The sequence below is a fragment of the Zonotrichia albicollis genome, chromosome 1, assembly GCF_047830755.1.
Source record: "Zonotrichia albicollis isolate bZonAlb1 chromosome 1, bZonAlb1.hap1, whole genome shotgun sequence".
Lineage (NCBI taxonomy): Eukaryota > Metazoa > Chordata > Aves > Passeriformes > Passerellidae > Zonotrichia > Zonotrichia albicollis.
Window position 1 is genome coordinate 154,554,377 of NC_133819.1, and position 24,869 is coordinate 154,579,245.

The following is a 24,869-nucleotide window of genomic DNA, read 5'->3' on the forward strand; positions in this document are numbered from 1 at the left end:
TGGGATCTGGAATGGGATCTGGCACAGGACCTGGAATACCATCTGGAATAGGAACTGGAACAGGATGTGGAATTGGGTCTGGAATGGGATGTGGGATACAATCTGGAATGGGACCAAGAATTGGGCCTGGAAAATCATCTGGAATAGGAGCTGGAATGGCATCTGGAATGGGATCTGGGACAGGACCTGGAATGGAATTTGGAATAGGAACTGGAATGGGACCTGAAACAGGATCTGGGACAGGACCTGGAATGGGACCTGGGACAGGACCTGGAATGGGATCTGGGAAAGGATCTGGAATGGGATCTGGAATGGGATCTGGAATAAGATCAGAAATGGGATCTGGGATGGGATCTGGAATGAGACCTGGAAAAGGATCTCTGATAGGACCTGGAACGGGATCGGGAAAAGGACCTGGAATAGGAACTGGATTGGGATGTGGAACAGGACTTGGAAGGAGACCTGGAATGGGACCTGGAACTGGGTCCAGAAAAGGATCTGGAATTGGGTCTGGAACAGAATCTGGAATGGGATCGGGAATAGGATCTGGGACAGGATCTGGAATGGGATCTGGGAAAGGATCTGGAATGGGATTTGGAATGTGATATGGAATAGGAACTGGGATGGGACCTGAAATAGGATGTGGGACAGGACCTGGAATGGGATCTGGAATGGGATTGGGAATAGGATCTGGAACAGGATCTGGAAAAGTATTTGGAATAGATCTGAAATAGGATCTGGAATGGGATCTGTAATAGGAATGGGATGTGGAATAGGGCTTGTAAGAAGACCTGGAATGGGAACTGAGATGGGAATCTGGAATGGGATCTGGAATGGGACCTGGAAAAGGATCTCTGATAGGACCTGGAATGGGATCGGGAAAAGGACCTGGAATAGGAACTGGATTGGGATGTGGAACAGGACTTGGAAGGAGACCTGGAATGGGACCGGGAATGGGATCGGGAATGGGATCTGGGATAGGATCTGGAACTGGGTCCAGAAAAGGATCTGGAATTGTGTCTGGAACAGAACCTGGAATGGGACCTGGAATGGGACATGGAATAGGATCTGGGACAGGATCTGGAAAAGGATTTGGAATAGATCTGAAACAGGATCTGGAATGGGATCTGGAATATGAATGGGATGTGGAATAGGGCTTGTAAGAAGACCTGGAATGGGATCTGGAATGGGAACTGAGATGGGAATCTGGAATGGGATCTGGGATAGGATCTGGAATAGGACTTGGAAAAGGATTTGGAAAATAATTTGGAATAGGAATTGGGATTGGGGTCTGGAATGGGATCCGGGCCAGGATCCCAAAGGCAAGGCCGGAGGTGGGACAGGAGCGGGGCAGGACCAGCAGGAAATTCCAGGGTTTTCCCTGCGGATGAGAGGCCGGGAGGAGCCCCGGGATCGTCGCCATGGAGACACCGCTGGGGTCCCCAACCCCCATCCCCCAGATCCGGAGCAATCCCAAAATTCCAGAGGGACAAAATTCGGGAGCCAAAAGCTTTATTTAAAAACAGGTCTCTGTACAGGGGGAAAGAATTCCAGGTGGGAATTTCGGGAATTGGATCCCGTTATCCACCAGGAAGCAGCAGAGAGGGACAGGGGCGGAAGGCTGGGAATGGATCCCATCCCAAATTCCCTTTTCCCACTTTTTTTGTCCCCGAGGATGGAGGTGATGGAAGACTTTTCCCATGGATTGGGATCCCCTGGGGTATTGCTGAGAGGAGCCGGGAATTCCCGGGAATTTTGGGAATTCTGGGATTCAGAGGAGGCAGATGAGGAGTCCCAGGGTCTCAGAGCTGAGAATTCCCAGGAATTTTTGGGAATTCCGGGATTCAGAGGAGGCAGATGAGGCGTCCCAGGGTCACAGAGCTGAGAATTCCCAGGAATTCCCAGGAATTCTGGGATTCAGAGGAGGCAGATGAGGAGTCCCAGGGTCTCAGAGCTGAGAATTCCTGGGAATTTTTGGGAATTCCGGGATTCAGAGGAGGTGTCCCGGGGTCTTGGAGCCAGGAATTCCCAGGAATTCTGGGATTCAGAGGAGGCAGATGAGGAGTCCCAGGGTCTCGGAGCAGGGAATTCCCGGGAATTCCTGGGAATTTTGGGAATTTCAGGATTCAGAGGAGGCAGATGAGGAGTCCCAGGGTCTCGGAGCAGGGAATTCCTGGGAATTCTGGGAATTATTGTGAATTTCGGGATTCATAGGAGGCGGACGAGGCGTCCCAGGGTTTCGGCCACCTTGACCCTCACGGCTGGAACCGGATCCTTGAGCAGCAGCTGCAGGGCTGGAACGGCACAGACCGGATTGGGATCGGGATGGGGATCGGGATCGGGATTGGATTGGATTGGGATCAGGATTGGGATTGGGATTGGATTGGGATTGGGATTGGGATTGGATTTGGATTGGGATCAGGATTGGGATCGGGATTGGGATTGGATTGGATTGGGATTGGATTGGATTGGGATCAGGATTGGGATTGGGATCAGGATTGGGATTGGATTGGGATCGGGATTGGGATTGGATTGGGATTGGGATCGGGATTGGGATTGGATTGGGATCGGGATTGGGATTGGATTGGGATTGGGATCGGGATTGGGATTGGATTGGGATTGGGATCGGGATTGATTGGGATCAGGATCAAGGTCAGGATTGGGATCAGGCTCAGGATTTGGATTGGGATCAGAATTGGAGTCAGGATTGGGATCAGCATCTCTGGATTGGGATTAGGATTAGGGTCAGGATCAAGATCAGGATTGGGATTGGATTGGGATCAGAATCGGGATCAGGATTAGGAGGACCAGGATCAGGATTGGGGTCAGGATCAGGATCGGGATTGGGATTAGGATCAGGATTGGGGTCAAGTTTGGGATCAGGATTTGGATTGGGATTGGGGTCAGGACTGGGATCAGGATCTCTGGATTAGGATTAGGATTGGGATTGGGATCAGGATTACAATTGGGGTCAGGATCAGGATTGGGATCAGGATTGGGATCGGGATTGGGATGGGGACTGGGATCAGGATCAAGATCGGGATTGGGATCGAGATCAGGATCAGGGCTGGGATTGGGACCAGAATTGGGATTGGGATCAGAATTTGGGTCAGGATCAGGATTGGGATCGGGATTGGGACCAGAATTGGGATCAGGATCAGGATCAGGATCTCAGGATTGGGATTGGGATTTGGGTCAGGATTGGGATCAGGACCAGCACTGGGATTGGGATTGGAGTCAGGATCAGAATTGGGGTCAGGATCAGGATCAGGATCAAGATCGGGATTGGGATCGAGATCGGGATCAGGGCTGGGATTGGGACCAGAATTGGGATCGGGATCAGGATCAGGATCTCAGGATTGGGATTGGGATTGGGATCAGGATTGGGTTCGGATTGGATCAGGATTGGATTTGGATTGGATCAGGATTGGATTTGGATTTGGATAGGGATCGGGATTGGGATTGGATTGGGATTGGATTGGGATGGGATTGGATTGGATTGGATTGGATTGGGATCGGGATTGGATTTGGATTGGGATTGGATTTGGATTGGGATTGGATTGGGATTGGATTGGGATTGGATTGGGATTGGATTGGGATTGGGATTGGATTGGGATTGGATTGGGATTGGATTTGGACTGGGATTGGGATTGGGATGGGATTGGGATTGGATTGGCATTGGATTGGGATTGGGATTGGGATTGGATTGGGATCGGGATTAGGATTGGGATTGGGATTGGATTGGGATCGGGATTGGGATCAGGATCAGGATCAGGATCAGGACTGGATTCATTGGATTGTGATGATCCCAAAAGATTAAAATTGAAAGTTTGGGATGATCCCAAAACCCCTAAAATTAAAAGGAAAGGCTCCGGATGATCCCAAAAAATTAAAAGCAAAAGCCTGGGATGATAAAAAAAAAATTGAAATGATTGGGATGATCCCAAAACCCCCTAAAATTAAAAGGAAAGGCTCCGGATGATCCCTAAAAAATTAAAAGTTTGGGATGATCTCAAAAAACCCTAAAATTAAAAGGAAAGGCTGTAGGTGATTCAAAAAAATTAAAATTAAAAGTTTGGGATGATGCTAAAAAATTAAAATTAAATGCTTGGGATGATCCCCAAATCCCCTAAAATTAAAAGGAAAGGCTCTGGATGAAATCCCAAAAAAAAAAAAATTCAAAATTAAAAGTTGGAGATTATCCCAAAAAATTAAAAGTTTGGGATGATTCTAAAAAATTGAAATCCCAGAAAGCCTAAAAAGAAAATGGAAAGGTTCAACATGAACCCAAAAAATGAAAATTAAAAGTTTGGGATGATCCTAAAAAAATTAAAATTAAATGTTTGGGATGATCCCAAAAACCCTAGAATTAAAATGAAAGCTTCAGGATGCTCCCAAAATATTAAATTTTGGGATGATCCCAAAAAGCCGAAAATAAAAATGAAAAGTTCAGGATGATCCCAAAAAAATTTAAAGCAGAGGCTTAGGATGATCCCAAAAAATTAAAAGGAAAAGCCTGGGATGATCCCAAAAAATTAAAATTAAATGTTTGGGATGATCCCAAAAAACCCCTAAAATTTAAATGAGAGGCTTGGGATGGTCCCTAAAAAAATTAAAAGTAAAAGCTTGGGATGATCCCAAAATATTAAAATTAAAACTAAATGTTTGTGATGATCCCAAAGAACTCTAAAATTAAAAGGAAAGGCTCTGGATGATCCCCAAAAAAAAAAAAAAATTAAAAATAAAAGCTTGGGATGATCCCAAAAATAAAGGAAATGTTTGGAATGATCCCAAAAAATTAAAATTAAATGTTTGGGATGATCCCAAAAAAACCCTAAAATTGAAATGAAAAGTTCTGGGTGATCCCAAAAAAAAAAAAATTAAAAAGAAAAGCTTGGGATGATCCCAAAAAAATTAAAATTAAATGGTTTTTTTCCAAGTTTTTTTTCCTTGTTTATCCCACATTTTTTGGGATCGGAGCCCCCCCGGGATCCCCAAAAATTCCCGGAATTCCGGGCGGATTCCTCCTCCCCCCTTTTCTCCCGGAAGGGCCCTGGGAGCCGACAGAAAATGGAATTTTTCCCTTTTTTAGAGTTTTTTGCGGCCGCCTTGGAAAGGTCGGGAATTTTCCGGGCTCGGCTCCACGGGATGAGCTCAGAGGAGAGAGCAAGGGGAAAAAATCCCCAAAATCCAGAAAAGTGAGGTCATCCCAAAGCGGGCAGCCAGCAGGGCTGAAAAATGGGATTTTTTTGTCCCTAAAAATGGGATTTTTTCCCCCCTAAAAATGAGATTTTTCTCCCTAAAAATGAGGGACTTTGGCCTGAAAAATGGGAATTTTTTTCCCCAAAAAATGGGATTTTTCTCCCCTAAAAACTGGATTTTTTCCCTTAAAAATGGGATTTTTTTTCCCCTAAAAATGAGGTATTTTAGCCTGAAAAATGGGATTTTTTTCCACAAAAAATAGGATTTTTCTCCCCTAAAACCTCGATTTTTTCTCCTCTAAAAATGAGGGAATTTGGCCTGAAGACTGGATTTTTTCCCTTAAAAATGGGATTTTTTTTCCCCTAAAAATGAGATTTTTCTCCCTAAAAATGAGGGACTTTGGCCTGAAAATTGGGATTTTTTTCCCCCTAAAAATGAGGTATTTTAGCCTGAAAAATGTGATTTTTTTTCCCTAAAAATAGGATTTTTCTCCCCTAAAAATTGGATTTTTTCCTCTAAAAATGAGGGAATTTGGCCTGAAGACTGGATTTTTTCCCTTAAATATATGGGAAAAAATGGGATATTTTTCCCCTAAAAATGAGAATTTTTTTTTCCCTAATAATTGGATTTTTTCCCCTAAAAATGAGGAATTTTGACCTGAAAATGTGATTTTTTTTCCCTAAAAATTGGATTTTTCTCCCTAAGAATGAGAAAAAAAAGTCCCCGTAAAAATGGGACCTTTTTCCCCCCTAAAAATGAGATTTTTCTCCCTAAAAATGAGGGACTTTGGCCTGAAAATTGGGATTTTTTTTCCCCTAAAAATGAGGTATTTTAGCCGGAAAAATGAAATTTTTTTCACCTGAAAATGAGGAATATTAGCCTGAAAAATGGGATTTTTTTTGTCCCTAAAAATGGGATTTTTCCCCCCCTAAAAATGAGATTTTTCTCCCTAAAAATGAGGGACTTTGGCCTGAAAAATGGGAATTCTTTTCCCCCCTAAAGCTAGGATTTTTTTTCCCTTAAATTGGGATTTTTTTTCCCTTAAAAATAGGATTTTGATCCTTAAAGAAGAGGAATTTTAGCCACAAAAATCGGAATTTTTTTTCCCCTGAAAAAGGAATTTTTTTCACCTGGAAACGAGGAATTTTAGCTTGAAAAATGGGATTATTTCCCCTAAAAATGAGGAATTTTTCCCCTTAAAAATGAGATTTTTCTCCCTAAAAATGAGGGACTTTGGCCTGAAAAATGGGATTTTTTTCCCCGAAAAATGAGGAATTTTAGCCTGAAAAATGGGAATTTTTTTCCCCCCTAAAGCTAGGAATTTTTTTCCTTAAAAACAGGGGTTTTTTCCCTTAAAAATAGGATTTTGTTCCTTAAAGAAGAGGAATTTTAGCCAGAAAAATCGCAATTTTTTTCCCCCTAAAAATTGATTTTTTTTTCACCTGAAAATGAGAAATATTAGCCTGAAAAATGGGATTATTTCCCCTAAAAATGAGGATTTTTTTCCCCCTAAAAATGAGATTTTTCTCCCTAAAAATGAGGGACTTTGGCCTGAAAATGGGATTTTTTTCCCCTAAAAATGGGAAATATTTTTCCTAAAAATTAGGGATTTTTTTCCCCTAAAAATGGGATTTTGTTTTTCCCCTAAAAATGGGATTTTTCCCCCTAAAAATGAGGATTTAGGCCTGAAAAATGGGATTTTTTTTCCCCCTAAACATGGGATTTTTTCTCCCTAAAAAGGAGGAATTTTGGCCTGAAAAATGGGCATTTTTTCCCCAAAAAGTGGGAAATTTTTCTCGTTGAGAGTGAGGAATTTTGGCCTGAAAAATGGGATTTTTTTCCACCTAAACATAGGGTTCTACTCCCTAAAAATGAGGAATTTTGATGTGAAAAATGGGATTTTTTTCCCCTAAAAGATGAAGATTTTTCACCTGAAAATGGGAATTTTACCCTAAAAATGGGATTTTTCTCCCTAAAAATGGAGAAATTTCATGTGAAAAATGGGAATTTTTTTTCCCTCTAAAGCCAGGATTTGTTTGGCCTAAAAATGAGGAATATTGGCCTGAAAAATGGGAATTTTTTCCCTAAAAATGAAGAACTTTGACTAAAAAATGGCTTTTTTTTCCCCTTAAAATGGGAATTTTTTCCCAAAAAATGGGATTTTTTCCCCTAAAAATGGGATTTTTTTCTCGCTAAGAATGAGGAATTTTGGCCTGAAAAATGGAATTATTTTTCCCACCAATAATGGGATTTTTCTCCTTAAAAATGAGAGATTTGGGCCTAAAAAATGGGATTTCTTCCCTAAAACTGAGGAATTTGGCCCTAAAAACACAGGATGTTCCCCAAAAATTGAAGTTCAGATCCTACAAAATGTAGATTTTTTTTTTTCCCTAGAATTTGGGAATTTAGGAATTCAAGAATTCAGGGATTTGAGAATTTGGGAATTGAAGGATTTGGGAAATTCAGGAATTCGCGAATTTGGAAATGTGGAAATTTGGAAATTCGGGAGTTCAGGCATTCAGGAATTTGGGAATTTGGAAATGTGGAAATTAGGGGATTTGGAAATTCAGGAATTCAGAGATTTGGGAATTTGGGAATTCAAGGATTTGGGAAATTGGAAATTCAGGAATTTGGAAATTCGGGGATTCAGGAATTTGGGAATTCAGGAATTTGGAAATTCGGAAATTTGGGAATTCAGGAATTCGGGGATTTGGAAATTGAGGAATTTGGGAATCTGGAAATTCAGGAATTCAGGAATTTGGAAATTCGGGGATTTGGGAATTCAGGAATTTGGGGTTTTGGAAAATCGGAAATTTGGGAATTCAGGAATTCGGGGATTTGGGAATTCAGGAATTTGGGAATGTGGTAATTCAGGGATTCAGGGATTCAGGGATTCGGGAATTTGTGAATTTGGCGATTTGGAAATCCGGGAATTGGGGAATTTGGGAATTCAGGAATTCGGGAATTCGGGGATTTGGAAAATCAGGAATTTGGGAATGTGGCAATTCAGGCATTCAGGGATTCAGGAATTTGTGAATTTGGGAATTCGGGAATTTGGGAATTTGGGAATTTGGGAATTCCCTCTCACCGGAGATGAGCTGCTCCAGGTCCACCTGCTGTTCCTGCTCCTCGTCCATGTGGAGCACCAGGAACCCTGGAGGGAATTCCGGGATCAGGGATTGGAATATTCCCGAAAAAAACCCAAACTTACCCCCCAAAAAAAAAACCCATCAAAATATCCCAAAACTGAACAAAATGAGCCCCAAAACCCCACAGGATTGATGTCACCTCCTGGTGACAAAAGCCACCACTGTGACCCCAGTGGGTGACAGGACCAGGGACAAGATCGGGGTCACCAGAGACCCCAAAACCTCCAAAATTCCTCAAAAACCATCCAGGATCGTCCAAAACAGCCCAAACCAGCCCAAACCCCCTTGGGGATCTCCAGGACCGATGTCACTCCCTGGTGACAAAGGCCACCACTGTGGTGACACCAAGAGGTGACAGGACCTGAGTCCACCAAGGGACAAGACTGGGGTCATGATGGACCCCAAAACCTTCTGAATTCCCCCAAAAATGACCCAAAATCAGCCCAAACCCCCTCGGGGACCTCCAGGGCCGATGCCACCTCCAGGTGACAAAAGCCACCACTGAGACCCCAGTAGGTGACAGGACCAGGGGACAAGTTTGGGGTCACCAGAGACCCCAAAACCTCCAAAATTCCCTCAAAAACCATCCAGGATCGTCCAAAACAACCCAAACCAGCCCAAAAACCCCTTGGGGATCTCCAAGGCCGATGTCACCTCCAGGTGACAAAAGCCACCACTGTGGTGACACCAAGGGGGGACAGAACCTGAGTCCACCAAGGAACAAGGCTGGGGTCATGATGGACCTCAAAACCTTCTGAATTCCCCCAAAAATGACCCAAAACCACCCAGAACCAGCCCAAAACCCCCTTGGGGATCTCCAGGACTGATGTCACCTCCTGGTGACAAAGGCCACCACTGTGGTGACACCAAGGGGGGACAGAAATCTGAGTCTACCAGGGGACAAGATTGGGATCACCAGGGACCCCAAAACTTTCAGATTTACCCCCAAAATGACCCAAAACCACCCAAAACCAGCTCAAACCCCCTTGGGGATCTCCAGGGCTGATGTCACCCCTGGTGACAAAGGCCACCACTGTGGTGACACCAAGAGGTGACAGGACCTGAGTCTACCTGGGGACAAGAGTGGGGTCATGATGGACCCCAAAAACTTCAAAATCACCCCAAAACCACCCAAAACCAGCCCAAAGCCCCTTGGGGACACCCAGGATTGATGTCACCTCCAGGTGACAAAAGCCACCACTGTGGTGACACCAAGAGGTGACAGGACCTGAGTCTACCTGGGGACAAGTTTGGGGTCACCAGAAACCCCAAAACTTCAAAATCACCCCAAAAACCACTCAGAACCAGCCCAAACCCCTTGGGGACCTCCAGGGCCGATGTCACCTCCAGGTGACAAAAGCCACCACTGTGACCCCAGTGGGTGACAGGACCAGGGACAAGATCGGGGTCACCAGGGACCCCAAAACCTCCAAAATCCCTCAAAAACCATCCAGGATCACCCAAAACAACCAAAACCAGCCCAAAAACCCCTTGGGGATCTCCAGGGCCGATGTCACCTCCTGGTGACAAAGGCCACCACTGTGGTGACACCAAGAGGTGACAGGACCTGAGTGCACCAAGGGACAAGACTGGGGTCATGATGGACCCCAAAACCTTCTGAATTACCCCAAAAATGACCCAAAACCACCCAGAATAAGCCCAAACCCCCTGGGGGACCTCCAGGGCCGATGTCACCTCCAGGTGACAAAAGCCACCACTGTGACCCCAGTGGGTGACAGGACCAGGGGACAAGATCGGGGTCACCAGAGACCCCAAAACCTCCAAAATTCCCTCAAAAACCATCCAGGATCGTCCAAAACAACCAAAACCAGCCCAAAAACCCCTTGGGGATCTCCAGGGCTGATGTCACCTCCAGGTGACAAAAGCCACCACTGTGGTGACACCAAGGGGTGACAGGACCTGAGTCCACCAAGGGACAAGATTGGGGTCATGATGGACCCCAAAAACTTCAAAATCACCCCAAAAACTTCAAAATCACCCCAAAACCACCCAAAACCAGCCCAAACCCCCTTGGGGACCCCCAGGGCCGATGTCACCTCCTGGTGACAAAAGCCACCACTGTGGTGACACCAAGGGGGGACAGGACCTGAGTCCACCAGGGGACAATATTGGGGTCATGATGGACCTCAAAAACTTCAAAATCACCCCAAAAACCACCCAAAACCAGGCCAAACCCCCTTGGGGATCTCCAGGATTGATGTCACTCCCTGGTGACAAAAGCCACCACTGAGACCCCAGTAGGTGACAGGACCAGGGACAAGTTTGGGGTCACCAGGGACTCCAAAACCTCCAAAATTCCCTCAAAAACCGTCCAGGATCGTCCAAAACAGCCCAAACCAGCCCAAAAACCCCTTGGGGATCTCCAGGGCCGATGTCACCTCCTGGTGACAAAAGCCACCACTGTGGTGACACCAAGGGGTGACAGGACCTGAGTCCACCAAGGGACAAGACTGGGGTCATGATGGACCTCAAAAACTTCAAAATCACCCCAAAAACCACCCAGAACCAGCCCAAACCCCCTTGGGGACACCCAGGACCGATGTCACCTCTGGTGACAAAAGCCACCACTGTGACCCCAGTAGGTGACAGGACCAGGGGACAAGTTTGGGGTCACCAGAGACCCCAAAACCTCCAAAATTCCCTCAAAAAACATCCAGGATCGTCCAAACCAGCCCAAACCAGCCCAAAAACCCCTTGGGGACGCCCAGGGCCGATGTCACCTCCAGGTGACAAAAGCCACCACTGTGGTGACACCAAGAGGTGACAGGACCTGAGTCTATCTGGGGACAATATTGGGGTCACCAGAGACTCCAAAAACTTCAAAATCACCCCAAAACCACCCAAAACCAGCCCCAAAACCCCTTGGGAACCTCCAGGACCGATGCCACCCCCGGTGACAAAGGCCACCACTGTGGTGACACCAAGGGGGGACAGGAATCTGAGTCTACCAGGGGACAAGATTGGGGTCATCAGACACCCCAAAATCTTGTGAATTCCCCCAAAAATGACCCAAAAACCACCCAAAACCAGCCCGAAACCCCCTGGGGGACGCCCAGGGCTGATGTCACCTCCTGGTGACAAAGGCCACCACTGTGGTGACACCAAGAGGTGACAGGACCTGAGTCCACCAAGGGACAAGACTGGGGTCATGATGGACCCCAAAACCTTCTGAATTCCCCCAAAAATGACCCAAAACCACCCAGAACCAGCTCAAAGCCACCTTGGGATCCTCCAGGGCCGATGTCACCTCCCGGTGACAAAAGCCACCACTGTGGTGACACCAAGGGGGGACAGAAATCTGAGTCTACTGGGGACAAGATTGGGGTCATCAGACACCCCAAAACTTTCAGATTTACCCCCAGAAATGACCCAAAACCAGCCTAAAAACCCCCTGGGGGACCTGCAGGACTGATGTCACCTCCTGGTGACAAAAGCCACCACTGTGGTGACACCAAGAGGTGACAGGACCTGAGTCCATCAGGGGACAATATTGGGGTCATGATGGACCTCAAAAACTTCAAAATCACCCCAAAACCACCCAAAACCAGCCCAAACCCCCTTGGGGATCTCCAGGACCGATGTCACCTCCAGGTGACAAAAGCCACCACTGAGACCCCAGTAGATGACAGGACCAGGGGACAAGATCGGGGTCACCAGAGACCCCAAAACCTCCAAAATTCCCTCAAAAACCATCCAGGATCGTCCAAAACAGCCCAAACCAGCCCAAACCCCCTTGGGGATCTCCAGGGCCGATGTCACCTCCTGGTGACAAAAGCCACCACTGTGGTGACACCAAGAGGGGACAGGACCTGAGTCTATCTGGGGACAATATTGGGGTCATGATGGACCTCAGAAACTTCAAAATCACCCCAAAAATCACCCAAAACCAGCCCAAACCCCCTTGGGGACCTCCAGGGCCGATGTCACCTCCAGGTGACAAAGGCCACCACTGTGGTGACACCAAGGGGGGACAGAAATCTGAGTCTACCAGGGGACAAGATTGGGGTCATCAGACACCCCAAAAACTTCTGAATTAGCCCCAAAATGACCCAAAACCACCCAGAACCAGCCCAAACCCCCTTGGGGACATCCAGGGCCGATGTCACCTCCTGGTGACAAAAGCCACCACTGTGGTGACACCAAGAGGGGACAGGACCTGAGTCCACCAAGGGACAAGACTGAGGTCATGATGGACCCCAAAACCTTCTGAATTACCCCAAAAATGACCCAAAACCACCCAAAACCAGCCCAAACCCCTTGGGGATCTCCAGGACTGATGTCACCTCCAGGTGACAAAGGCCACCACTGTGGTGTCACCAAGGGGGGACAGAAATCTGAGTCTACCAGGGCACACGTTTGGGTCACCAGACACCTCAAAATCTTGTGAATTAGCCCAAAAATGACCCAAAACCACCCAAAACCAGCCCAAACCCCCTTGGGAACCTCCAGGGCCGATGTCACCTCCTGGTGACAAAAGCCACCACTGTGACCCCAGTAGGTGACAGGACCAGGGACAAGATCGGGGTCACCAGGGACCCCAAAACCTCCAAAATTCCCTCAAAAACTATCCAGGATTGTCCAAAACAACCAAAAGCAGCCCAAAACCCTCTTGGGGATCTCCAGGGCCGATGTCACCTCCTGGTGACAAAAGCCACCACTGTGGTGACACCAAGAGGTGACAGGACCTGAGTCCACCAGGGGACAATATTGGGGTCATGATGGACCTCAAAAACTTCAAAATCACCCCAAAAACCACCCAAAACCAGCCCAAACCCCCTTGGGGACCTCCAGGGCCGATGCCACCTCCTGGTGACAAAGGCCACCACTGTGGTGACACCAAGGGGGGACAGAAATCTGAGTCTACCAGGGGACAAGATTGGGTTCACCAGACACCCCAAAATCTTGTGAATTAGCCCAAAAATGACCCAAAACCACCCAAAACCAGCCCAAACCCCCTTGGGAACCTGCAGGACCGATGTCACTCCCCGGTGACAAAGGCCACCACTGTGGTGACACCAGGGAGAGCAGTGCACCTGGGGACAAGACTGGGGTCACCAGGGACCCCAAAACCTTCTGAATTACCCCAAAAATGACTCAAAACCACTCAGAACCAGCCCAAACCCCCTGGGGGTCGCCCAGGACCGATGCCACCCCTGGTGACAAAGGCCACCACTGTGGTGACACCAAGGGGGGACAGAAATCTGAGTCTACCAGGGGACAAGATTGGGGTCACCAGACATCCAAAAATCTTGTGAATTAGCCCAAAAATTACCCCAAAACCACCCAGAACCAGCCCAAACCCCCTGGGGGACCTGCAGGACCGATGTCACCCCCGGTGACAAAGGCCCCGGTGACAAAGGCCCCTGGTGACAAAGGCCCCCGGTGACAAAGGCCCCCGGTGACAAAGGCCACCACTGTGGTGTCCCCGTCCCTCACCGGTGAACATGGCCGCTGCCGCCCGCAGCTCCCACCAGGGGCTCTTGAAGTAGAACAGGTTGGTGGAGATGAGGCGGCTCAGCAGGGAGGGGTGGCTGCGCATCTGCGGGGACACGGGGACATTGGGGACACTGGGGACACTGGGGACAGTGGGGACACTGGGGACATTGGGGATACTGGGGGACATTGGGGACATTGGGGACATTGGGGACAGCAGGGTTGCTGAGGACATTGGGGGCAATGGGGATCCTGACGTCACCGGGGACACTGAGGCCATTGGGAACGAAGGGGACACTGGGGACACTGGGGACATTGGGGGATTGGGGACAGGGGGGATGTTGGGGACACAGAGGACATTGGGGACAGTGGGGGCAATGGGGACAGTGGGGACAGCGGGGATGTTGGGGACATTGGGAACACTGGAGCCATTGAGGACATTGGGGGCAGTGGGGACACTGAGGGGACATTGGGGACAATGGGGACATTGGGGACAGAATGGACATTGGGGACATTGGGGACACTGGGGACAGTGGGGACATTGGGGACACTGGGGACATTGGGGACAGTGAGGACATTGGGGACATTGGGGGCACTGGGGACACTGGGGACAGTGGGGCACATTGGGGACATTGGGGACACTGGGGGCACTGGGGGCATTGGGGACATTGGGGGACATTGGGGACATTGGGGACACTGGGGGCAATGGGGACATTGGGGGACATGGGGGGCAATGGGGGACATTGGGGACAGTGGGGGCAATGGGAACACTGGGGACACTGGGGGCAATGGGGACATTGGGGGACATGGGGGGCAATGGGGGACATTGGGGACAGTGGGGGCAATGGGAACACTGGGGACACTGGGGGCAATGGGGACATTGGGGGACATGGGGGGCAATGGGGGACATTGGGGACAGTGGGGGCAATGGGAACACTGGGGACACTGGGGGCAATGGGGACATTGGGGACAGTGGGGGCAATGGGGACAGTGGGAACATTGGGGGCAATGGGGACAGTGGGGACACTGGGGACATTGGGGGACATAGGGGGCATTGGGGACAATGGGGACATTGGGGGACATTGGGGACATTGGGGATATTGGGGACATTGGGGACACTGGGGACATTGGGGGCAATGGGGACATTGGGGGACATTGGGGACACTGGGGGACATTGGGGACACTGGGGACACTGGGGGACACTGGGGACATTGGAGGCATTGGGGACATTGGGGACACTGGGGACACTGGTGACAGTGGGGACACTGGGGACATTGGGGACACTGGGGACACTGGGGACAGGGGGGGACATTGGGGACACTGGGGACATTGGGGACACTGGGGGACACAGGGGGACATTGGGGACACTGAGGACACTGGGGGACACTGGGGACATTGAGGACATTGGGGACACTGGGGACACGGGGCAGCAGGGACAGTGGGGGCATTAGGGGCCATGGCGACATTGGGGACATCGGGAATGTTGGGGACACTGGGCTCACTGGGGACATTGGGGACAGAGGGTATGTCAGTGAGACCAGGGGGACATTGGGGACTTTGGGAGCAATGGGGATAGAGGAGACGTTGGGGAGAGTGGGGACAATGGGGACAATGGGGACACTGGGGACAGAGGGGACATTGGGGGATTGGGGACATTGGGAACAGCATGGACATTGGGGACATTGGGGACATCAGGGGGAATGGGGACTTTGGAGACATTGGGGACAGCAGGGATGTTGGGGACATGGGGGACATCAGGGGCAATGAGGACAACAGGGACATCGGGGACATTGGAGACACTGAGGACATTGGGGACATTGGGGACATCAGGGATGTTGGGGACAGTGGGGGCCTTGGGGACATTGGGGGGATTGGGGACATCAGGGACAGAGGGGACATTGAGGGGGCTTGGGGGTATTGGGGACATTGGGGACAATGGGGGATTTTTTGGAATATTGGGAATGTTGGGGACATTGATGATATCGGGGACATTGGGGTATTGAGGGATTGGGGACATTGGAGACACTTGGGACATTGGGGACATTCCCACAGCGCCTCAATGTCCCCACATCCCCATGCTCCAATCCCAATGTCCCAATGTCCCAATGTCCCAATATCCCAATGTCCCAATGTCCCAATGCCCAATATCCCAATATCCCAAAATCCCAATATTTCAATATCCCAATATCCCAATATCCCAATATCCCAATATCCCAATATCCCAATATCCCAATGTCCCAGTGTCCCAATGTCCCAATATCCCAATATCCCAATATCCCAATATCCCAATATCCCAATGTCCCAATATCCCAATATCCCAATATCCCAATATCCCAATGTCCCAGTGTCCCAATGTCCCAATATCCCAATATCCCAATATCCCAATATCCCAATATCCCAATGTCCCAATATCCCAATATCCCAATATCCCAATATCCCAATGTCCCAATGTCCCAATGTCCCAATGTCCCAATGTCCCAATGTCCCAATGTCCCAATATCCCAACATCCCAATGTCCCAATATCCCAACATCCCAATATCCCAAATTCCCAACGTCCCAAATTCCCAAAATCCCGCGTTGCGCTGTCGCACCAGGAACTTGGCGGCGTCGTTGATGAACTCCCCATAGTGCAGCCCCCACACATCCCAACATCCCAACATCCCAACATCCCAACATCCCAATATCCCAATATCCCAAATTCCCAAAATCCCCATATCCCAACATCCCAATGCCCCAATATCCCAAATTCCCAACATCCCAAATTCCCAAAATCCCGCTCTGCGCTGTCGCACCAGGAACTTGGCGGCGTCGTTGATGAACTCCCCGTAGTGCAGCCCCCACACATCCCAATGTCCCAACATCCCAATGTCCCAAATTCCCAATATCCCAATATCCCAAAATCCCAACATCCCAATGTCCCAACATCCCAATATCCCAATATCCCAAATTCCCAACGTCCCAAATTCCCAACAAATTCCCAGTGACATCCCCGCTCTGCGCTGTCGCACCAGGAACTTGGCGGTGTCGTTGATGAACTCCCCGTAGTGCAGCCCCCACACATCCCAATATCCCAACATCCCAATATCCCAAAATCCCAATATCCCAATATCTCAATATCCCAACATCCCAATATCCCAATATCCCAATGTCCCAACATCCCAATATCCCAATGTCCCAACATCCCAATATCCCAATGTCCCAATGTCCCAATATCCCAATGTCCCAACATCCCAATATCCCAATGTCCCAATATCCCAATGTCCCAACATCCCAATATCCCAATGTCCCAACATCCCAAATTCCCCAATTCCCCAATTCCCAAATTCCCAGTGAAATCCCGCTCTGCGCTGCCGCACCAGGAACTTGGCGGCGTCGTTGATGAACTCCCCGTAGTGCAGCCCCCACACATCCCAATATCCCAAAATCCCAATATCCCAACATCCCAATATCCCAAAATCCCAATATCCCAAAATCCCAATGCTCCAATGTCCCAATGTCCCAATATCCCAACATCCCAATATCCCAATATCCCAATATCCCAATATCCCAATACTCCAATATTCCAACGTCCCAATATCCAAATATCCCAATGTTTCAATATCCCAACATCCCACATATCCCAACATCCCAATGTCCCAATGTCCAAATATCGCAATGTCCCAATCTCCCAATATCCCAAAATCCCAATATCCCAAATTCCCAAAATCCCACCATCCCCACATCCCCGCGCTGTCGCACCAGTAACTTGGCGGCGTCGTTGATGAACTCCCCGTAGTGCAGCCCCCGCACATCCCAACATCCCAATATCCCCATATCCCAATATCCCAACATCCCAAATTCCCAACATCCCAAAATCCCAAAATCCCGCTCTGCGATGCCGCACCAGGAACTTGGCGGCGTCGTTGATGAACTCTCCGTAGTGCAGCCCGCGCTCTTCCCGCAGGTGATTCCCGAACATTTCCCGGAGCCCCTCGCAGCCCAGGCTGGGCCCGCACATCCTCAGCGCGAACTTGCACGCCTGGAGAGAGAACCGGGAATGCCGGGAATTGGGCACGAGGGGATCCCCGGATCTGCCATCCCAAATCCCCGGGAATTCCGGGAATCCCACCTTGACCACGTCGGGCTGGGGGTCCTGCAGGTGCAGCAGGAGCGTCACGAGCCCGTTGAGGATCTGCTCCGAGAAAACCTCGGAGTCGGCGCGGCTGAAGCGGGACAGGTTCCCGAAGAGGAGGATGGAGCGGTGCCGCAGCTCCGCGTGCTCCTGGAGAAACCGGGAAAACGGGAATGGCGGCGGGAGAATCCCAGGGATCCCGTCCTGGGAACCCCAAATCTCACCCTGGGATCCCACCATTCCCATCCTGTGATGCTGAGATCCCAAACTCTGATCCTGAAATTCCATCCTGTGATCCCACCGTTTCCATTTTGGAATTCACAAATCCCATCCTCTGATCCCAAAATTCCTACTCCTGCGATCCCAAAATTCCATCCTGTGATCCCACCATTTCCACTTTGGAATTCACAAATCCCACCCTCTGATCCCGAAATTCCCACCTCTGTGATCCCAAAATTCCCACCCCTGGGATCCCACCATTCCCACCCCTGAGATCCCAAAATCCCATCCTGCAATCCCACCATTTCCACTTTGGAATTCACAAATCCCATCCTCTGATCCCAAAATTCCCACCCCTGGGATCCTGAGATTCCATCCTGCAATCCCACCATTTCCATTTCGGAATTCACAAATCCCATCCTGCATTCCCAAAATTCCCACCCCTAGGATCCCAAAATCCCATCCTGCCATCCCAAAATTCCCACCCCTGGGATCCTGAGATCGCATCCTGTGATCCCACCATTCCCACCCCTGGGATCCCAAAATCCCATCCTGCGATCCCACCGTTTCCACTTTGGAATTCACAAATCCCATCCTCTGATCCCAAAATTCCCACCCCTGGGATCCCAAAATTCCATCCTGTGATCCCAAAATTCCCACTCCTGTGATCCCAAAATCCCATCCTGTGATCCCAAAATTCCCACTCCTGGGATCCCAAAATCCCATCCTCTGATCCCAAAATTCCCACTCCTGGGATCCCAAAATCCCATCCTGCAATCCCAAAATTCCCACTCCTGGGATCCCAAAATCCCATCCTGCGATCCCAAAATCCCACCCTGGGATCCCAAAATCCCATCCTCTGATCCCAAAATTCCCACTCCTGTGATCCCAAAATCCCATCCTCTGATCCACCATTTCCATTTTGGAATTCACAAATCCCATCCTGCGATCCCAAAATTCCCACCCCTGGGATCCCAAAATCCCATCCTGTGATCCCACCGTTTCCACTTTGGAATTCACAAATCCCATCCTCTGATCCCAAAATTCCCACCTCTGGGATCCCAAAATCCCATCCTCTGATTCCAAAATTTCCACCCCTGCAATCCTGAGATCACATCCTGCCATCCCACCATTCCCACCCCTGGGATCCTGATATCCCATCCTGCATTCCCAAAATTCCCACTCCTGTGATCCCAAAATTCCATCCTGTGATCCCACCATTTCCACTTTGGAATTCACAAATCCCATCCTGCAATCCCAAAATTCCCACTCCTGTGATCCCAAAATCCCATCCTGCGATCCCAAAATTCCCACCCCTGCGATCCTGAGATCCTGTCCTGCGATCCCAGAATTCCCACCCCTGAGATCCCAAAATCCCATCCTGCAATCCCAAAATTCCCATCCCTGGGTCCCCAGATCCCAATCCTGATTTTAAAACCCCACCCTCTGATCCCAAAATGCCCATCCTGGGATCCCAAAATTCCCACTGTGTGGTCCCAAAATGCCCATCCTGCTGTTCCCAGCATTCCCAATCGTGGGATCCCCAAATCCCACCCTGTAATCCCACCATTCCCAATCCTGGTAATCCCATCATTCCCAATCCTGGGATCCACAAATCCCATCTTGTGATCCTGAAATTCCCATCCTGTGATCCCACCATTCCCAATCCTGGTAATCCTACCATTCCCAATCCTGGGATCCACAAATCCCACCCTCTGATCCCAAAATTCCAATGCTGATAATCCTACCATTCCCATTTTGGAATTCCCAAATCCCATCCTGTGATCCCAAAATCCCACACTCTGATCTCACCATTCCCATCCTGGTAATCCTACCATTCCCAACCTGTGATCCCAAAATCCCATCCTGGGATCCCAAAATCCCCATCTTGATTTTCCCACCATTCCCAGTCCTGGGATCCACAAATCCCACCTTCTGATCCCAAAATTCCCAATCCAGGGATCCCCAAATCCCATTTTGTGATCCTGAAATTCCCATCCTGTGATCCCACCATTCCCAATCCTGGTAATTCTACCATTCCCATTTTGGGATCCCCAAATCCCACCCTCTGATCCCAAAATCCCAACCTGGGATCCAAATCCCATCCTGAGATCCCACCATTCCCAATCCTGGGAATTCTACCATTCCCATTTTGGGATCCCAAAATCCCATCCTGTGATCCCACCATTCCCATTGTCCCAAGTACCAGGGGACAATCCCAATGGGACAATCCCAATGGGACAATCCCAGGGGTAAAATCCCAATGGGACAATTCCAATGGGATGATCCCAATGGGACAATTCCTATAGAACAATTCCTATGGGAAAATCCCAATGGAACAATCCAATGGGACAATTCCAATAGGACAATTTCAGTGGGAAAATTCCAATGGGCCAATCCCAGTGGGATGATCCCAATGAAAAAATCCCAATGGGCCAATCCCAGGGGTAAAATCCCAATGGGCCAATTCCAATGGAACAATCCCAATGGGCCAATCCCAATGGAAAAATCCCAATGGAAAAATCGCAATGGGGCAATCCCAGTGGGACAATTCCAATGGGAAAATTCCAGTGGGACAATCCCAATGGGACAGTCCTGGTGGGACAATTCCAATGGGAAAATCCCAATGGGCCAATCCCAGTGGGACAATTCCAATGGGATGATCCCAATGGAACAATCCCAATGGGACAATCCCAGTGGGACAATCCCAGTGGGACAATTCCAATGGGATGATCCCAATGGAAAAATCCCCATGGACCAATCCCAATGGAAAAATCCCAGTGGGACAATTCCAATGGGAAAATTCCAGTGGGACGATCCCAATGGGACAATTCCAGTGGGACAGTTCCAGAGGGAAATTCCCATTGGGACAATTCCAGTGGGAAATTCCCAATGGGACAATCCCAGTGGGATAATTCCAATGGGAAAATCTCAATGGGCCGATCCCAATGGGAAAATCCCAATGGGACAATCCCAGTGATACAATCCCAGTGGGACAATTCCAATGGGACAATCCCAGTGGGACAGTCCCAATGGGAAAATCCCAATGGGCCGATCCCAATGGGAAAATCCCAATGGGACAATCCCAGCAGACCAATTCCAGTGGGAAAATCCCAGTGATACAATCCCAGTGGGACAGTTCCAATGGGATGATCCCCGTGGGACAGTTCCAGTGGGAAAATCCCAATGGACCAATCCCAATGGGCCGATCCCAATGGGGCAATCCCAGTGGGACAATTCCAATGGGAAAATCCCAGTGATACAATCCCAGTGGGACAGTTCCAATGTGAAAATCCCAGTGGGACAGTTCCAATGGGAAAACCCCAGTGGGACCAATCCCAGCGGGACAATTCCCAATGGACCAATCCCAAGCACAGAGCAGGATCACGGATGAACATCCAGAGAAACCCCAGCCCGAGGGACAAATCCAGCACAGGAGATCCCCCCTGGGCTGGATCCAGGGCCATTCCCAACCCCAGGAATTCCCTCCCGCCCTGCTCACGCTGTCGAAGAAGGGTCGGATGCGGAGGGGCAGGCGCAGCAGCAGGGGCCGCACGTCGCGCTCCTCCAGGCCGGGCAGCAGCCGGCTCAGGCTGCCCATGGCCTCCAGCGCCAGCCGGTTCTGCCGATCGTCCGCCGCGTCCAGGCCGCGCTCCAGCGAGGGCAGCAGCTGTGAGCCCAGCCGCCGGATCTACAGCGGGAAATGGGATATGGAGCTGGGATAACGGGATATGGAGCTGGGAAAATGGGATAGGGAGCTGGGAGAAGTGGGATATGGAACTGGGAAATGGGATATGGAGCTGGGAAAGGCGGGATACGGAGCTGGGAAAGGCGGGATATGGAGCCGGGAAAACGGGATAGGGAGCAGGATACGGAGCCGGGAAAAGCGGGATAAGGAGCTGGGAAAACGGGATAGGGAGCAGGATACGGAGCCGGGAAAAGCGGGACACGGAGCCAGGAAAAGCGGGATATGGAGCCGGGAAAACGGGATATAGAGTTGGGAAAAGTGGGATAGGGACCTGGGAAAAGCGGGATAAGGAGCTGGGAAAAGCGGGATATGGGAAAACAGGATACAGAGTTGGGAAAAGCGGGATACGGAGCTGGGAAAAGCAGGATAGGGAGCTGGGAAAAGCGGGATATGGAGCTGGGAGAAGTGGGATATGGAGCTGGGATAGCGGGATATGGAGCTGGGAATAGTGGGATACGCAGCCGGGAAAAGCGGGATATGGAGCCGGGAAAACGGGATATAGAGTTGGGAAAAGTGGGATAGGGACCTGGGAAAAGCGGGATAAGGAGTTGGGAAAAGTGGGATATGGAGCTGGGAAAAGCGGGATACGGAGCTGGGAAAAGTGGGATACGGAGCAGGATACGGAGCCGGGAAAAGCGGGATAAGGAGCTGGGAAAAGCGGGATACGGAGCGGGGAAAACAGGATATGGAGCCAGGAAAAGCAGATATGGAGCTGGGAAAAGTGGGATATGGAGCTGGGAGAACTGGGATATGGAGCTGGGAAAAGCAGGATAGGGAGCCGGGAAAATGGGATATGGAGCTGGGAAAGGCGGGATATGGAGTTGGGAAAAGCGGGATATGGAGCTGGGAAAAGCGGGAAAGGGAGCCGGGAAAAGCGGGATATGGAGCTGGGAAAAGCGGGATATGGAGCTGGGAAAACGGGATAGGGAACCGGGAAAAGTGGGATATGGAGCTGGGAAAACGGGATATGGGCTGGGAAAAGCAGGATACGGAGCCGGGAAAAGCGGGATACAGAGTTGGGAAAGGCGGGATATGGAGCTGGGGAAAGCGGGATATGGAGCTGGGAAAAGCGGGATACGGAGCTGGGAAAAGCGGGATACGGAGCTGGGAAAAGCGGGATATGGGAAAACAGGATACAGAGTTGGGAAAAGCGGGATATGGAGCCAGGAAAAGCGGCATATGGAGCTGGGAAAACGGGATATGGAGTTGGGAAAACAGGATATGGAGCTGGGAAAAGCGGGATACGGAGCTGGGAAAAGCGGGATACGGAGCTGGGAAAAGCGGGATATGGAGCTGGGAAAAGCGGATATGGAGCCGGGAAAAGCGGGATATGGAGACGGGCAAAGCGGGATATGGAGTGGGGAAAACGGGATAGGGAGCTGGGAAAAGTGGGATATGGAGCTGGGAAAAGCAGGATATGGAGCTGGGAAAACAGGATATGGAGCTGGGAAAACGGGATATGGAGCTGGGAAACGCGGGATACGGAGCCGGGAAAAGCGGGATATGGAGCTGGGAAAATGGGATATGGAGCTGGGAAAATGGGATATGGAGCTGGGATAACGGGATATGGAGCTGGGAAAAGCGGGATACGGAGTTGGGAAAGGCGGGATATGGAGCCGGGAAAAGCGGGATATGGAGCTGGGAAAAGAGGATATGGAGTTGGGAAAAGCGGGATATGGAGCTGGGAAAAGCGGGATATGGGAAAACGGGATACAGAGTTGGGAAAAGCGGGATATGGAGCCAGGAAAAGCGGGATATGGAGCTGGGAAAACGGGATATGGAGCTGGGAAAAGCGGGATATGGAGCCGGGAAAAGCGGGATATGGAGCTGGGAAAGCGGGATATGGAGCTGGGAAAACGGGATACGGAGCCGGGAAAAGCGGGATATGGAGCTGGGAAAAGCGGGATACGGAGCTGGGAAAAGCGGGATATGGAGCCAGGAAAACGGGATATGGAGCCGGGAAAAGCGGGATATGGAGCTGGGAAAAGCGGGATACGGAGCTGGGAGGGAGCTGGGGGGGATTGTCCTGGAAAAAACTGGGATTGAGGGGATCCAGGGACAGTTTGGGATCTGCTCTGAGGGAAAAAGGAGGCAATGGGCTCAAGTTGGGATTTTTGGGAATATTATCCTGGAATTTGGGGCAAATAGGCATTTGGTGGGAATGGGAAAGTTCCCAGGAGTGAGGGGGCTGTTCCTGGAGAAAAGTGGGATTGAGGGGATCCAGGGGGAATTTGGGATCTGCTCTGAGGGGAAAAGGGATGGGGAAAGAAGGAATGGGCTCAAATTGGGATTTTTGGGAATATTATCCTGGAATTTGGGGCAAACAGGGATTTGGTGGGATGGGAATTGGGGAGTTCCTGGGAGAGGCTGAGGGAGCTGGGGGGGGATCATTCCAGAGAAAAATGGGATTGAGGGCATCCAGGGCGGGATGTGCTCCCAGGGAACAAGGACAGGATCCAGGGATAGACCTCAGGTTGGGATTTTGGGAATATTCCCCTGGAATTTGGTGGAATTCTGGGATTTGGGGCTTTGGGAAGCTGGGCAGGGACTGAGACTGAGGATTCCCATGAAAAGCTGGAAAAAGGGGCCGATCCCAGCTGGAATTCCTGCAGCTCCTGGAAATGTTCCGGGGGATCCCTGCGAAACGGGGCTGGGGAAAGGCTCGGGCACCTCCCAGGATTCCCAGGAATGGCTCCAGAAAATCGGGATTTTCAGGATTCAGAGCCTCCCGGTGAATCCCAATCCCTGGAGCTCCCACAAAACCTCATTTTTTGAGATTCCTTCCCCTGTGGAAGCGGGAATCCATTCCCAATCTCCCTGCAAATCCCAAATCCCGAATTCCCGGACCTGTTCCGGGGATCCCGAGGCGACATTCCCGAGCCCGCGGAGCGCCAGGACGCGCACCAGCAGGCAGGAATCCTTCTCCAGGCCCGTCAGCGCCTCCAGGATGGGCTCCAGCAGCACCAGGTCGTTCACCACGTTGTG

General features: G+C 50.2%; 1 protein-coding gene across 1 annotated transcript in view; it reads right to left on the reverse strand.

Moving 5' to 3' along the window:
- Positions 1-1,495: 1,495 nt before the first annotated feature.
- Positions 1,496-24,869, reverse strand: part of MROH1 (maestro heat like repeat family member 1) — a 157,184-nt gene continuing 133,810 nt past the window's right edge. The window contains exons 22-28 of the mRNA XM_074558509.1: positions 24,732-24,869; positions 21,639-21,827; positions 17,915-18,067; positions 17,690-17,824; positions 13,809-13,911; positions 8,291-8,356; positions 1,496-2,294 (exon numbers count right to left, since the gene is read on the reverse strand). The exon at positions 24,732-24,869 is cut by the window's right edge and continues 9 nt beyond it. Coding sequence (XP_074414610.1) covers positions 2,209-2,294; positions 8,291-8,356; positions 13,809-13,911; positions 17,690-17,824; positions 17,915-18,067; positions 21,639-21,827; positions 24,732-24,869 — 870 coding nt within the window. The 3' untranslated portion in view covers positions 1,496-2,208. The remainder of the gene's footprint in view (positions 2,295-8,290; positions 8,357-13,808; positions 13,912-17,689; positions 17,825-17,914; positions 18,068-21,638; positions 21,828-24,731) is intronic.